The sequence below is a fragment of the Calliphora vicina genome, chromosome 5, assembly GCF_958450345.1.
Source record: "Calliphora vicina chromosome 5, idCalVici1.1, whole genome shotgun sequence".
Classification (NCBI taxonomy): Eukaryota; Metazoa; Arthropoda; class Insecta; order Diptera; family Calliphoridae; genus Calliphora; species Calliphora vicina.
Window position 1 is genome coordinate 3,006,683 of NC_088784.1, and position 17,490 is coordinate 3,024,172.

The window sequence follows — 17,490 nt, forward strand, 5'->3', positions numbered from 1 at the left end:
GCTATCAGACAGTCTCATTGTAATCAAAAAGGGTCAATTGAACCACTGCTTAGGACACGTGCATGTATTGTATGGTCGGTCAAGCCCGAATATATAATACCCTACACTAAGTAGGGTATTATATGGGAGCTATGACCAATTATGGGCCAATCATCATGAAATTAGATCGTGTGATTTATGTCTATACGAAAGTTAACTATGTTGAATTTTGTGTGTATGCCAACATTTTTAAGCGATTTATGCACGTAAAAGTGATTTTCGGAAGCGATTCTATATGGAATTTGTGGAGATACATATATAAATTAAACATTTATGACCGATAAAGTCCAATTTCGGAAGGACATTTGTATGGGGGCTAGGTTAAATAATGGACCAATTTCAGCCAGTTTCAATAGGCTTAGTGCTTGGGCCGAAAAAATTATATGTACCAAATTTGATCGAAATATCTTCAAAATTGCTACCTGTACTCTGCGCACAAGGTTTACATGGACAGCCAGCCAGACGGACGGACATCGTTTAATCGACTCAGAAATTGATTTGAGTCGATCGGTATACTTTAAGGTTGAAGTTAGACTAATATTATTGGGCGTTACAAACATCTGCACAAACGCATTATACCCTCCCCACTATGGTGGTGTAGGGTATAATAACTAGTCATGCGGCTATTGAAGTAACTAGTTCCCACCCTAAATCATGGGTAAAATCACTAGTTCGGGACTGTCTCCTAGAACTGCTGGAATTAGGAATAAAATTTAAACATGTTATTGCATGCAACAATCTGATTGCAGAGTAAAATCATTAAGAAAATTAAAATATTAACAAAAAACTTCAATATCTAGTTGCAGCTAAAAGTTTTATGTTGTTTTACGATTTTATAAGATATTGTTAACAAAAAAAAAACAAAAACAAAAACATTTTCTTATTTCATGTAATTTTTTTTTGTTGCACAAGTATTGCTGACAATGTATTGAAATGTTTCACCAACCATCCATCCATCCACACATTTGCGTAACAACGATCCTTGTGTATTTTTTCATTCAGTCACTTTACTTTTAAAACATGTTCATGAATATAAAAAAAATGTATGACGATTCGTAAAAAATTGTATAAAATGTTGTCAGCGTAACGCACTGAAATATAAGAGATGTAGAGAAAAAATAGTTAATAAAATAAGAAAAAAAAGACAGGATGTTTGTAAGTAGCAAATGACAATTTCATGTTTCCTTCAAGGATATTTGAACATTTTGACACACAAACGCTTTTGCAAAAATATATTGAGAATAAAATCATATTTTGCAGCACCTTCAACTAAAAGACACCTGCCGTTTGTTACTTTTTATTTATAGTTTAAAAATGTACAACACATTCATACTTAAATATTAACTCAGGAGACTGAGTAATAAATGTACGCTACTCAGATATCATAAACTTGAAAATTGTTGAAATATTTCAGAGAATTAAGAAAATTCCACAAATACCTTTAAAAACTTCTAGTACACACCAATAAATTAAACACTTCAGGCAATGAGACAGGTAGACAGAAATGCTAAACAAGATCAAAGCAGATCGACTCACAGGTAGCGTGAGAGATTGACGATCAGTGCAAACATTTTATCAACAAGAGAGTTATATTTAATCATTTTAAGGTAGTCTTATCAATGTGCCTTAAATACCCAACTAAACTTTTCTCAGCAATTTTTGAGAACAAATTTGAAGATTTCCTTTTAACAGACACGAACATCTAGCAAATCTTACCTTTGTTTTTACAAAAATCCCTCAATTTCTTCAACACATCTCACACGTATTTTTTTTATTTATTTTAAAGTTTTCACGTTATAAAATGATTTTCGGTGTTCAGTTCAAGAATTTTTTATACCGCCAACTACAAAAAATTACTGCGGCATTTTAAAAAATATTCCAATTCTTTCACGTTGCAGCTAGCAGGAAGCAAGTAATAGCAACAACTATAAAATAGAAAAAAAAATATCGTTACATTTCTTCTTTCAACACAAAAAAATAAAAGAAACATGTAAAGAAAAATTGCTGGTGGAAAAAATGGAAGAAAAAAAAAAACGAAGCCCAGCAATTTATTTGCAAACAACATAAAGATGCATCTGCAACAGAAACAACACAAAAAAAAACTGTTTCATATCTGAATAAATGGATAAAAATTTGTAGAGAAAAACCACAAATAGTGGCGTGGCAACAAAAACCACATAAAGAAAAACTCCAACTAGAAAAAAAAATATAAAATTAGTTTTTCTTTTGTAAAATCTTTGTGAGATGCTGATAACAAATAGTTAAAGTCAGTTTCATTGTGAATTGGCTAAAAAAAAAATAATGTGTAAAAAAGGTTGAAGGTTATACAAGAAATGCATAAAATTTTAATTTAAATTCCAAGACAGTTTTAGATTTTAGAAAGAAAATAATCATGTAAAAGTTATTGAAATGTTTTTCTTACGAATATTAAATATTTGTTTAAAGGAAGGACAGGGTCAAGGTCAAAACATGCTTATGCAGTTTAGTTTGAAAATATAACATATTTTAGGGTCATACCGAATAGTTTTCCATAATCAGAAAACATTTTGCAATTCTGTATATAGCAAATATTTTGTTGTCCAGCCGAATAATCATTTTTTATATAGAAATTTTTCGAATAACAATTCTCTTTATGGAATTTAAAAATTTTGCTGTCCAACTGAATACTAATAATTTTCAATATAGAAATTTGTATTGAGTTCATATAGAAATTTGTATTGAGTTCAACGGAATATTTATTTTCTAAAAAAAATTGTATATAGAAAATTAATACTCGGTTGGACAGAAAAAATTGTATATCGAATAATTTCATATTGAGAATTTTTTAGTTCTGCCGAATAGAAAATGATTTGGTTTTAGCCGAATATTAATTTTCTTTATAGACAGTTTTTTTTGATTCAAGCATAATAATAATTTTCAACAAAAAAAAAATAGTTTTCGGTTTGACCGAAAAATAATTTTTTATATACATATCGCACTCGTTCAACAATACTGTATTAACTCAAAATTTTTAAAATTTCACTTTTTGCAAGAAATCAACTAACAACATCAATATCTATCTACTGTAAAAATTTCAACGTATTCCGATTACTATTTCATCTCGAAAACCACATTTGAGACCAGTTTCGTGATAATTAGTGACTACCTTGAACGAGTGCGATATGTATTGTACTTTAAATTTTTTGTCCCAGTCGTATAATGTTTCGTATGCAAAAATATTCGGCAATATTTGATGAACACACAGTTTGAGTATAAATGTGTATTGCTGACACAATTTGTACATTACATTTATGTACGTACGTACGACTCAAATTCTATCAACAATTTTTCTTTTTCCCCTTCTTTTTTATTCACACTCATTTTATTAGAAAACAGTGATGACAACTAACTATGTGTGTGGCAACAAAACTGAATTTAATAAAAAAACCACTAAATTCAAGGATGTTATAAAAATACAATTTATATAAGGGCTTTTCCATTTTCCAATATTATGTTAAAAATGTTTTAATGTCGCGTTCTTGTAACTAAACCATCATTTGTCCTGAATAATCCATGTTTGTTTTAATAAAAAAAGTTATGTTCCAATTAGCAGATTTATGTTTTTTTATACCTTTCACCATGACTTGCGATCCCACACGCAGAGAAAAAATATAGTTGGGCATGGTTACTGTAACCATTTCAATATTGTTACAAGTTTTTTAACAATATTATAGTCACAGTAACCATTTACATGATTGTGGTAACCATAATATGGTTAATTTACGATTCACATGATTGTATCAACCATATATATGGTTACAGTAAACAAATATATGTTTGTGACAACCATTCATATGATGAAGGACTTATCATATTATGGTGCTCTCGGCTTAAGGCTTATCATGATCTGAGCACAACATATTATGATAAAATTATTCATCATAAATATGGTTGCCACAAACATATATTTGTTTACTGTAACCATATATATGGTTGATACAATCATGTGAATCGTAAATTAACCATATAATGGTTACCACAATCATGTAAATGGTTACTGTGACTATAATATTGTTAAAAATCTTGTAACACTATATAAATGGTTACAGTAACCATGCCCAATTATATTTTTTCTCTGCGTGCATAAAGTATATTTATATATTCTGGATCGTTTAGATAGCGGAGTTGATATAACCATATCCGTCAGTATGTTGTAATCAACTATTCATAGCACCCAAAGAACTTATGTACATAAAAGATTCATACATGAATATATCCGCTATATACCCGGTTCGGTGGATATTTAAAATCGAGAATATCGGCCATAAATGGCTGAGATATAAGGTGAAAAACCAGGACATCCACGATTTTTGACATATTTTTGATCTATATCTGGATTAGTAAGTCATTAACGGGAAAAATATTTTTTAAACCGATTTTTTTTGCCCCAAAATATATTTTGTACTTTTTTAAATTTTTGAAATCAGTTTTTTAAAAAAAAAGTTAAAAAAAATTCGCCACAAAGTATATTTATTCTGTATCGTTATAGATAGGATAGCGTAGCCATGTCCGTCTGTATGTTGATATAAACTTTCCGTAGCCCCAAATAACTTACATACATCAATATATCGATAATTCTTCGGGCTCGGTTGCTATTTAAAATCGAGAAAATCGGCCACAAATGGCTGAGATATAAGGAAAAAACCGGGAGATTTTTTATCTATATCTGGATTACTAACTCTATATGAATATCTAATGATAGATATTTCAAAGTACATTGCAACGATGTATATAAGGCTATAATAAGTTGGACCTACAATGGGTCAAAATCTAGAAAAAAAATTTGTAACTCGATTTTTTTTTTCATCGTAAACTCTTTTTCCAAAATTTTTTTTTTTAAAAATTTGAAGGAAGTTTTTTTAACAAAAAATTAAAAAACAATTTTGAAAAAGAAAACATTTTTTTTAAATATTTAGAAAAACAAAAATTTTGATTTTTTGTTTAACTAAAAATATTCAAAAAAAATTATTTTAAAGTATAATTTGGTGAAGGGTATATAAGATTCAGCACAGCCGAATATAGCTCTCTTACTTGTTTTTAAAATGTTGTAGAGTTCTATATCCCTTTTTAATTGCTTATATATTGGAACAAACAAAACAATAGCGGTATTCACTGTTAAGTGCGAATGGTCTAGCATCATTGCAAATGCAAAATTTTACCATAATCCAATAACAAAATACACACAAAAACATTTACAATTTTGCATTTGCAATGATGCGATACCATTCGCACTTAATACTGAACTCCGCTAATAAAACCTAGAAGAAAGCAGGTTAGGTTTTATCGTTATGATATCGAAAAATTGAAACATGCTAATATTATAAGATTGCACTTCAAAAGCGTACGAATTTCACGTTCTTGACCTTGAAACGCAGTTATCCGAATTTAAATTATTATTGTTTTTTATATTACATGGTTGGGGTTTGATTAATTTTATTAAATCTTATACTAATTGTTTTTAGAAATTATTCCTTTGTGAAAATTCTGAAACAATTTCGCAGTTTTTTAAACAGAAAAAATTAATTTTAAATTTAGAACTAAAAAGTTAAAATGTTTGAGTTGATTGAAATCAGTAGAAGTCATAAAAATAGCTTCTTTTCTGAAAATTTTAAAAATTTTTTACAGAAACTAGTCTTTGAATATGTATTCGTAATCTAAAAATTTTAAAAAAATTAAGTTAAATTAGAATTTCTTAGTATTTTTTTCATTCCCGATTTTTTGGTTAATTTTTTTTAAATTATAGAATCTGTTATGCAGTTCATTTAAAGATTCAATTAAATTTGCTCTCCCTGGTTATAATATATTATTATTAGGAATTTGTTAAAACTGAGTTTTACTATACACAATTACAACAGCATATCTAGATTTCAACATTTCGAATGTTCAGTAAAATCCATTAAAATCGCTAAATTTTGATTTTTAGTTAGCAACATTACTTACCATCATTTACTGTTTTTCTTTTTAATTAAAATTCTTCATCAGCTTGTGGTACATACATGTAATTAAATACTGTGTGTATACCTATGTAAAACTGGTTCAAATATTTTCATATGTATATATAAAAACAGTCTGCCCTACCTCACTTTTCCTTTACCTAGTATATGCTCTCTCTTTCTGTATCTCTTTTGTTGAGGTATATTTGCTTAGAGCCTAACAAATCTACCACAGTTGATGGTGAGATCTTGAAAATATAGCATGTGCGTGTTAGACAGTGAGACATTTTGCAATAAATAATTAATTAAAATTACAATTAACTAAATACTATTAATTAATTAATTGCAGTCAAGTTATAAAAGAAAGTAAGTGTTAAGTGACACAAAGAAGAAATCAATTAGACAAAAGTGGTCATCAAATAAATAAAAAAAATGTTGATTTTTTGGTATATTTGATTAACAAATATATGTTTTTGTGGTGTTTAAAAATATATATGTTTATTTATATGTACAAATGTATATGCACAATCAATAACAAGTGAAAATGTTAGCAAATAAAAATAAATCAAATTGTTTTAATTAAAACTATTAAAACAAATGTGTATGAATAATAAATAAAAATACTTTTGTGAAGGTGCTGTGTGTTTTTTCTTCTTTCAATTTGTTAATCAAGCAACAACACAAATATTGTGTGTAGGTATACAGTGGTGAAATTTATCAAACCGGCTTCTACAACAAACATAAACACACTCACTATGAATTCAACATGTGAATAAAAGAGACCTCTATATAAGTACATGCATGCATAACAAAAGTAACACACTCTATTCACCATGCTGGAGAGAAGAAAACAAGAGAATTGTTTACAATATTGGAGAGTGATTAAATATTTCATTGAGTTTGTTTTGTTTTGCTTTCGTATTTCTTCGTCTCATGTTGTTGCTGCTTTCGTATATAAAAAACAAAACAACAAACATATGATTTTAGCTATACACTGGCACACTTACCGTTCAAATTGATTACACAGAATTTTTGATTAATGCATGAACAAAAGACAGCGTTGTAAACAGTTGTAGTAGCAACGTTTGTGATTCATTAAATTGTTTGATAAATGATTAATTGAAAGTAATCACTCAATAATATATGCTCATTATTTTTAGACTCATAAATTGAGTGTACAAATGAAATTCTATTGATTTGTTTAACATCTGTTTTGTTTTATCTCAGATTTCCTATACAATGAATGTTACTTTGGTTGATGGTGATGATTTGGATTTAAAAAATCTACTTGATGAATGGAATTTAATACATCATTATGATTATTTTATAGGTAAAATATTTTGTTTTTTATATATTTTTTTATTTTAATAATTTTTGTTTGTGTTTTTGTTTTAGAACAAAAGATAGATTTATATGTATTGGCAATTTTGAAGCCCATACATGTAGAAAAATTATTTCATAATCTGCCCATAGGCGATCAAGCTCGATTTGAACATAAACTAGAGCAATGGAAACAAAATAGGTTACTTAGTTATAAATCACATGATCACATGGTTACCCACAAAACCATAAACACTAAAGAAATTAAAGATAAACCAAATAATTTACAAAGGCCCGAAGAAAAGGAATTCAGAACTACCGCTGTTATAGTGCCACAATTATCAGTGGCACCCTCAATTCAATTATCTTCAACTGTACGTAGAAGTTTGGATCATAACAAACCAACATGCTCACATGTTTCATCTCCCGCTGCCTACCTTAACAAGTCAAGTCCAGCTTCACCCATGACGCCGGCCATGACCAAGCAACCGGGCATGGCTCTTATGCCAGTACGCTATAATTTGCGCACTATTTTGGAGGATACCAGTGGTGGCCAAATGATTATGACTTATTATGAAAAACATAAAATTCTGCGTGAAGAACATCGTACAGCATTGATAAATGTAATTGGTCGTTATATAGATGCCAATGGGGGAATTTTATCGTTGTCGGAAAGTAATCAACTGGAAAGGCAAATTGTAGAGCTGTTTCCCACGGAAAAAGAGGAATTTTATCGTACCAACAAACGTGGCCGTATCTACAATAAAGTGGCAAATATGAAAAGAGTTTACAAGAAATTTACCATGCCACCAGAAGAGCTATCAGGACCCTCAATGGAAAATTCGTCGACTTCTGCACCCTCTTCACCAATAGAAATTATAAGTGAGTAGAAATAGTAAGATTCTTCAGCACTAAAACTTAGACTTTCAAGCATTTGCATTTGGATGTTTCAGAAGCTAAAGGGTCTAACAAAATAGAAATTAGAGTAAATTAGTGATGTTTGAAAAATTTATATCCCAAATTTATGAAAATGATAAAACGGAAAAAATGGTTATAGTCACTACTTATAAAGTAAATTAAATAAAAAAAGAACAAAATAATTTTCAAAGAGTTCAGAAGAAATTTTCGAAAGGGGAGTTAGGCGTTTTGGCTTCTGACACATCCATGTGTAAAAATGTTTAATAGATGACTTGGCATTTTCTCTGAGGTCATTTTTAACCACAAATTTTTTTCAGAAGAGGAGGACAATGATGAATACGATGACTATTCCATAGGCGAATTTCGCTCTATAAGCCATACTCCTGAAAAGTATTTGGAATTTTGGAAAAATTCACAAAAAATGCGTTTAAGACATATAGAAAACATCGAATCCTTGTCTCAAATATTGGAAAAATGGCCAGAATATAAACAACATAATGCAGTGACATATGTAAGTAACTATTTAGGTTTTGAAGCTGATTCAAAAATACGACCGCAAAACAGTTTTGATATGGATATAATTCAGATTTCAATCATGTTTTCCGGTCGTATTTCTGATTCAGTCATTGAAGTTTCAAGAAAATTTATTCAATAATGTTTGATTTCTTAAACAGATCAATATGGATTTCAAAGCCAAATATCCCGACTCTAGTTCTTTCATAGAAATATTTCACCAGAATAAAGGAAAACTAGAGAAGCTGTTATACAGCAAAGTGTCTGTATGTTCCGCCGGCTATAAATATCTACAGCAGTACCAAAAATGTTCATCAGGTAATTATAAAATTAGCTTGATATCATTGTAATACCACAACTAAATATGTATATTTTCTTATCCAGAGTCCCAAAACCTTCTCATACTATGGATGATTCATCAACTGTTCCCTCCCAATCAAAAGGTGGTGGTTGATGAAATGGGCAATAAACGTAAAAAACGCTATTCCATACAATCTTCCCAAAATGCATTTATATGTATACGCGGCTCTTTAAGTTCCTTAGAGACAGCTTTAGATACCCAACTCAGCTCAGGCACACCACCCATGGTTCTGATAGTGGGCGAATTGGCTGGTGAAATTGATCAAATATTTGTTTATTTCGAAGGTGTTCGCTTTCCCATGGATTCTGTTGTTTCGGCTGCGCAATTGGTGTGTGAATTATTTTTCCTCTTCGATTTGGATTATCCGGAAGAGGCGGTGCTGTTTTATTATTTTGTACAGACTTTCTTTTTGAACATAGAATCGGAAATGAAAAATACCAAAATTTATACAGTTATTAATGAAATTAATGCTGGTTGGAATTAGAAATAAAATTAAACTGAAAAAACTTTATTTATGCATGTGTTTTTATTGAAGATTGAGGAAAATCGTTATAGATAGCGAAGTCGATATAAACATGTCCGTCTATCCGTCTGTATGTTGAAATCAACTTTCCGTAGCCCCCAAATAACTTACATACATGATTCATACATCAATATATATTGGAAATTCTTACGGCTCGGCTGCTATTTCAAATCGTCAAAATCGGCCCAAAAATGGCTGAGATATAAGGAAAAAACTGGGACAACCTCGATTTTTGACCTATTTTTATATATATCTGGATTACTAAGTCATTAATATAGACAATATGGATATCTAATGATAGATATTTCAAAGTCCATTGCAACGATGTATATAAGGTTATAGTAAGCTGGACCTACAATGGGCCAAAATCGGGAAAAATATTTTTTAACCCAAATTTTTTTTCCATCAAAAATATTTTTTTTAAAAAATTAAATTAAAAAAAAAATTTGGAAAAAACTTTTTTAAAAAAAAATTGAAAAACAGTTTTGAAAAAAAAGAAAATTTTAATTTTGTGTACCTGAAAATATTTAAACAAATTTTTAAGTATAATTTGGTGAAATTAACCCTTAATACCTCTTGGAGTCCAAATGACCCTGAACTTTTAAAATTACGAAAAACACAGTCATTTTGACCCCAACTGCTCTTAAGGGTTAATTTTCATTTTTGTGCTGTTATTGTAAATAATAGACTTCATTTTATACTTTTCTTAAAAGTTTCATCAAAATCGGCCCAAAAATATATAATATTTCGCTATCTATCCTTTAGAAATTCCAAATATTGAAAAATTTTACCTTTGTCCTTCACGATTTAAGGGTTAACGTTTTCCGATTTTAGGAAATCTTTCAGACTATATTAAATAAATATTAAATAAAATTTTCTGGACTATAATATTCTGAAAAGATTTTACTTAAACTTAATAACAGTAAGGAAATTGGGCTTATTCGCCAAAATATGGCTAAATAATTAGATTTTCTCGAAAATTTCCAAATTTAAATCGCAGGTATGGAAAAACTATAGGAGGTATTGACATACTTTTTTCACATTTTCATTCTCTATTATGTTGTAAATAAATCCCCATGTGATGATCAACAATTTCTGAAATTTGTTTAACAAAATTTTTAAAAATTTGAAATTGGAGTTTTAAAACTGCCGTTAAAAAAAATATTTTTTTTGGTCATACCTGCGAATAGGTTAACTGTATCCTATGAAGACAAAAACTCATATACAAGTAAATATGGATATATTCTAAGTAAAAATAAACTTTTATTTTAAAATTTTTCAAAATATGTTTATTTTGTTCCTACATTTCTTGTTCTAGTGGCCTGAGACACGTTAATGGCCTGGCGATTTTTTAATAACTTTAACAGTTTTTAACCAATTTTTGTCTCTTATATTTCATTAGAACGACAATTACGTACATATTTCGATTCTTTCAAACTAAATTGCAAAAGTAATTATTTAATAGCAACATTTTTAAAAAAAAACTGAAAGAAATGCATTTTTTGCAAAACTAATCGTGTTGCCCTTCTTAGAACAAGCTAAACAATTTTGGTGGTATTTTAGGTCATTACGAAAGTTTTCAGCATTTCAAAAAATTTAATTCTAAGGGACACTCTATGTACAACTATATTTTTTCTCTAATTCAATGACAAACTTATGACAAAATATAATTTTTTTGGCTTTTTATCCCACATTTTTATTTAATTTTTACTGCGTTTTAATGTTTAGGTTATAAAATATCCGATAATGTGGAATAAAGCGCTTTAATTTGTTTTATTTTAATAAACATGTTGTGCAACTGACATGTCATCAATTTACTTAATTACCATATTTCATTATATTTATTAATATTTTCATATTTTCCTTAATTGTTTCACATTTTCATTTATAAAACTCTAGAAGACCGTAAATAAATTTTCTTTAGAAATTGTAATTTTTGGAACTTGCTTTTATTGCACAAATCTATAGAGAGAAGAATTCGTAAAGAAAATTTCCATTTAATTACATTTTAACAAGATTTAATCAAAAACACAGGCCTCCTACTCCATCTTTGAGATGTCATTATTATTTATACTGTTGCCTTTCTTTACTTGCTAACAAATAAAAGAAAAGATGACGGACGGCATGGCATGGCGCGGAGCGCGTTAAATAAAATTTGTAATTCAAATGTGTTTTTTTGGAAATATACAAAACAGCAACCTTCAAATTGTAATAAATACAAACAAAAGGCATGAAAACAAGCAAAATCAACAGCAGCCAAAAGTTTTCATTTCATTCATCATGAAATGTAGAAGAATGAGAAGAAAATTTCCATGGTCCAACCATAAAGTAAATACCAACAGAGAATTAAATGCAGACCAACAAACTAAAAAAATAAATAAATATTTTCAAAGTACAAACACAAATATTGTGGCTTTTTCAAGTAGTCAATACAACAGTTACATTTTAGGCAAATAATAACAGTTCGTAGAGACAGTAAACGAAGTAGGGAAGATGCTACAATACTATTTACTTATGAAGCCAAACAATGCCAAATAAAGGTGGAATCGTTTGGCATTATTATCTCATATTAGAAAGAATAGTTACTCACGAGGCGTCAACATTTGACCATCTTTTTCTGTTTGCAACATGATCAATTATTATCTTCCACATAGATCTGATTTATTAAAAATATAATTCAATTAATAAAGCCTGTGATATGATAACATAAATATGCCTACTGTAGCTAGTAGACACAAATTATAGATAAGTGCACATAGATCGGAAACTCTCCTATCAAATACCTAACTCTGTTGTCAAATACTTAAGTGATGAAAATGTTTTAGTAATAAAAACTATGTGAAAACAAAAACAACACTGGTGTGATTATTTTGAGTCATTTTGATTTTATTTCTTTCTTTTATAGCCTCCACTCTATGTGTATTTCTCTATGACACAAATTTTTAAACTATAAAGGAACACACATAGAGCGGAAACTAGTAGAAAAAAACTCAAGCAATAAAATTACTTAAAATAATTGCACATACGAGTGTTGTTTTTGTTTTCACATAGTTTTTGTTACTAAAACATTCTCATCACTTAAGTATTTAACAACTGAGTTAGGTATTTGACAGCAGAGTTTCTGCTCTATGTATATTTCTCTATGGTTTAAACCAAATTATATTTTAAGGAGTTAAAAATATTTTTCTTATTTTATTTACAACAACATTAAAAACAGTACACACACACCAACTCACTTATACAAACAAAAAGTTATTGGTTTGAAAACAGAATTTTATCATTTTCTCCTCCTGCTGCTCTTCAACAAAATTTTGATTTTGTGATGAGTCTGTGTAGGAAAAACAGATTCAAATATAAATTAAATGCTCATTTGCGGGTAATAAATGAAAAAGATGTTGGGTTTTTTATTAAATGTAATAAAATCTTCAGCATTTTATCTTCCTTCCTCCTGCTAGTTCACTGTAGGTGGTGGGCACTTAAGTGTCTAAGGAGAAAGGATATTTTTAAACATCTAGACGAATCAAAGTAACCATTTTATATTGAAATAAATTTCGTTTTTATTTCATTAGATTAGTTATTAAGACTGTTTGCGCGCTGTTGAAAAGATAACTGATGAAAAGGCCATAAATTTTAAATATTATTCAATGAGCTTTACTTAGACAAACAAGGTTAAAGGCCTGACAGGCGACAGTTGTTAAAGGCAAACACACACTTGAATTTTCTTTTAATTAAATTATATTGGAAATTTTGAAATTTAATGCTGGTTTTGGTTAGATGTTTGAATAAATACATAAATATTGGTTTTATTTAAAATGAAAGAGAAATGAGTTTCTATTTTTTTTATTAAAGTTATGTTTTTGGGATATTGAGATTTTTATGTTTTCTTTTAGAAGGAGTATAGAAAATGGATTTATTTTTTGAGAAAAAAGAAATTAATTAAAACCACATCCACTGAGAATTTATTTAGTTAAAATGAAATGTACACTTCAAGAGAACACGTGTATATTAGGATAACACTTATTTTGGACTTTTTAGATTTTTGAATGTCATCTAAAAACTAAATACCGAACATATAGAGCGGAAACATTCCCGTCAAACACCTAACTCAATTGTCAGGAACCTTAGTGGTGAAAATGTATTAGTAATAAAAACTATGTGAAAACAAACACAACAGTTTCTTCTACTAATACATTCTCACCACTTAGGTTTCTGACAACTGAGCTAGGTCTTTGACAGGAGAGTTTCCGCTATATGTCCATTCTCTATATTTCTCTATGACCGAACATTTCAGCAAAATCAGATAACATTTAGAGGTTGTTATTGTAGCTGAGTTAACAGTCCTGGGCCGAGTGAACTCGTGCCATTTCGGTGCATAGAAACCGGCTTTCTTGGTTTAGAGGTTGTACATTTCATCTGAATTTTCGGCTCAAATTGTTGAAAAAATCCAACTAAAAATAGTTTTTGTATTTCAACCCATTTATTTTCAAATATAAAATATACAGTTATGTCACTGACATCAAATTCGTACAAATGCACTATAGTTCAAAGTATCACTTTTTCCGTGCGAAATTAATAACTATTAAAGTATTCTACTGTTTGATACCAAAATTGGACCATAGGTAGAAATACTTATATTTTCAACAAATTTAAGAAAAAATTAACCCATTGTCGACCATTAACCCATCAGGAGAATAATAAAGTAAATTCATTGCTTTTGATTAGATAAAAATTATTTCATATTAGTTTTCAGTCAAATTAGTTGAACCAGTAATTAATTTTGTAAACACATTTGATTCAAAATATTAATTGAAGTATCAGATAAAACTTCGCACAGTGGTATAGAAGAAAAAGAGGGAAATAAATCTGTAATTTCTAAATCCTTAGTTAGTTTTGAATAAAATTTTACATGCGAAAAAAAAGAAGTATTGAAAAGTTTAAATTTTGATCTTTTTCATTTCGAAAATTATCTTCTTTTCTTCTGCATTTTTTACTTTTTTCTTTTAAGTAATTGTAGACAAAATGGCGGATTTTTCATCCAATAATTTCTTACAGCCCTTAGGAATAACAGGAGCACTAATTTTCTTCACAATATATTTAATAATAGCATCATACTTTGTGTCTTTTGGGCGTTCTTTTAGCCAAATTTCAAAAAGTTCATTTTTTATAGCACAGTAACCTAGAAAAAATTTAATTACTCAGAAAGCGCAAAAATGCGCAGTATGAAATAAAGTGAAATGAATTCACGACATTTCAATATATTTATTTCATTTTATATCAAGTTTAACAAACGTTAACATTTTTTTAAAAGCTTCTATAAAGTTAAAGCTTTGTAATCAAAAGAAATTAGTTTAAGGTTATGTTTAAAAATTGTAATTTTTAATATAAAGGGAAAAAGTTTCCAAATATTTAGGAAAGACAAATTAAGTACTTACACGTCTCGTTGTTCTCCATTTTAAACATTATTTAAATTATTCACACACTTTCCACAATTAACGGTTAAAATTTACAATATAATATTGATACTATTCACAAATTTTTAAAAATGTATTGAAACTTTGACTTTGAAGGAGTGCTGTCAAGCAGTATTTTGTATTTTACAAAAACCAATTGCGAATTTGTTTGCATTGGAGTTTTTTTAACAGGTTGACAACAAAAAATAATGAATAATAACAACTTCGAAATTTGAATTTCGCACAGAAAAAGTGATACTTTGAACTATAGTGAAATGTAAAAACAACAAGTAAGAGCGCCATATTCGGCTGTTCCGAATCATCAAATTACACTTTAAAATACAAATTTTTAATATTTTTAAACAAAATATTTGGGTTAAAAAATATGTATCCCGATTTTGACCAATTGTAGGTCCAAACAGGTAAAGAGCTAAATTCGGCTGTGCCGAATCTTATATACCCTTCACCAAATTATACTTCAAAATACAAATTTTAAATATTTTTAGGCAAACAAAATATATTTTTTTAAAATTTTTTGTTATTTAATTTTTTTTTTAAATTTAAAAATTTTTTTTTTTTGGGGAAAAAAATATCGGTTTAAAAAATATTTTTGCCGATTTTGACCTATTGGAGGTCCAACTTACTATGGTCTTATATACGTCGTTGCAAAGGTCTTTTGAAATATCTATCATTAGATATCCATATTGTCTATATTAATGACTTAGTAATCCAGATATAGGTCAAAACTCGAGGTTGGCCTGGTTTTTTCCTCATATCTCAGCCATTTGTGCACCGATTTTGCTTATTTTAAATAAGAAACTTCTCGAAAGCATGTCTGACAGAATTATTTAAGATTTGGATCCCGAAGATATTGATATTGAAAATTGATTTCAACAAACAGACGGGCATGGCTTAATCGACTCCGCTATCTATAAGGATCCACAATTTTCATGAAGATGAAGGGTATAATTACTATAGCCTTGTATACATCGTTGCAATGGACTTTGAAATATCTATTATTAGATATCCATATTGTCTATATTAGTGACTTAGTAATCCAGATATAGATCAAAAATAGGCCAAAAATCGAGGTTGTCCCGGTCTTTTCCTTATATCTCAGCCATTTGTGGTCCGATTTTCTCGACTTTAAATAGTAACTTAGCCGGAAGAATTCCCGATATATTGATAACTCAGCATGTTTGTAAGTTATTTGGGGGCTACGGAATGTTGATTTCAACAAACAAGCGGATAGACGGACATGGCTATATGGACTTCGCTATCTATAACGATCCAGAATATATTTATCTTTGTGATGTCGCAAATGAAAAATTTAGAAATTACAAACGTAATGACAAACTTATATATAACCTTGCCACTCATGGTGAAGGGCATAAAAACTAATATTTCTTTAATAAGTTTTGTGTTTTAAAACAAGTAGGAGAGCTATATTCGGATCTGTCGAATATACTCTTCAGCAAAATATACTTTAATCAGGGCTAATTTATAATAAAAAGTAAGAAAAATTAAATTAAAACATAAAAAACACCCCATTTCAAAGGGTTTTTGTGGAGTGAAGTGGTTAGTTTGCTAACCACCATTTTTGTTTCGTATACATTTTTTTGAAATCGAATATTTTTGACTAAATTTTCTGACCAAACAAACTAAATATCAAAGTAAAACTGAATTCGATGAACAATAAACACTCTGTACTTTTTTTATTGAATGCGTGAAAGTCTCTAAAAAAAAAACAAATTTTTGCAATATTTTCAAATTAATAGATATATTTATCTAACCAGAGAATGCTGATGGCAAAATTTTGCAAAAAAAAATAAACAATGACTTCAAAAAATATAATTATTTAGCAAAATGCCAATATATCCCAATAAACTATGTTTTAAAGATTACAAAATAGGTGGTTAGTAAAGTAACCACTAAACCGCAAAGTTGTTTAACTTTCAATTTATTTTTAATAAAAAGCTACATTTTTCTCTATAAACAAAAAATCAAAACAATATTAAATAAATATAGACAGTATTTTAAATTAATTACTAACTTTTCATTGTAAAAAATATACACGCTTTAAACTAAAAATTATGTAAATTTTCAACAACAAATTTTTTAAATAATTTTTCAATTTATAAGTATGAGTACATGTTTGGATAAAAGTTTCAATCATCAATCATATTTTAACATCACGATGATGATGACAATGATGATTTTAATGATGTTGATGGTGGTGATGTTGGTATTGGCGTTGTTGGTTTTAAGCAACATATGCCCGACGAGTATGCTGAGGTTGCATAAAAAACTGCAATATACATATTGTACATACATAGTATATGTAAAGTTTTTGGCTTGTTGCCTTAAAAATATGCTGAAATGCATATTTTTTTT

At 28.8% G+C, this 17,490-nt stretch overlaps 1 protein-coding gene across 1 annotated transcript; it reads left to right on the plus strand.

Moving 5' to 3' along the window:
- Positions 1-6,252: 6,252 nt before the first annotated feature.
- LOC135960735 (uncharacterized) lies at positions 6,253-9,634 on the plus strand. The gene is made up of 6 exons (XM_065512102.1): positions 6,253-6,377; positions 7,239-7,341; positions 7,407-8,213; positions 8,567-8,760; positions 8,924-9,080; positions 9,147-9,634. The coding sequence occupies exons 2-6, from the start codon at positions 7,251-7,253 to the stop codon at positions 9,605-9,607; spliced, it is 1,710 nt and encodes a 569-aa protein (XP_065368174.1). The 5' UTR covers positions 6,253-6,377; positions 7,239-7,250; the 3' UTR covers positions 9,608-9,634.
- The last annotated feature ends 7,856 nt before the right edge of the window (positions 9,635-17,490 follow it).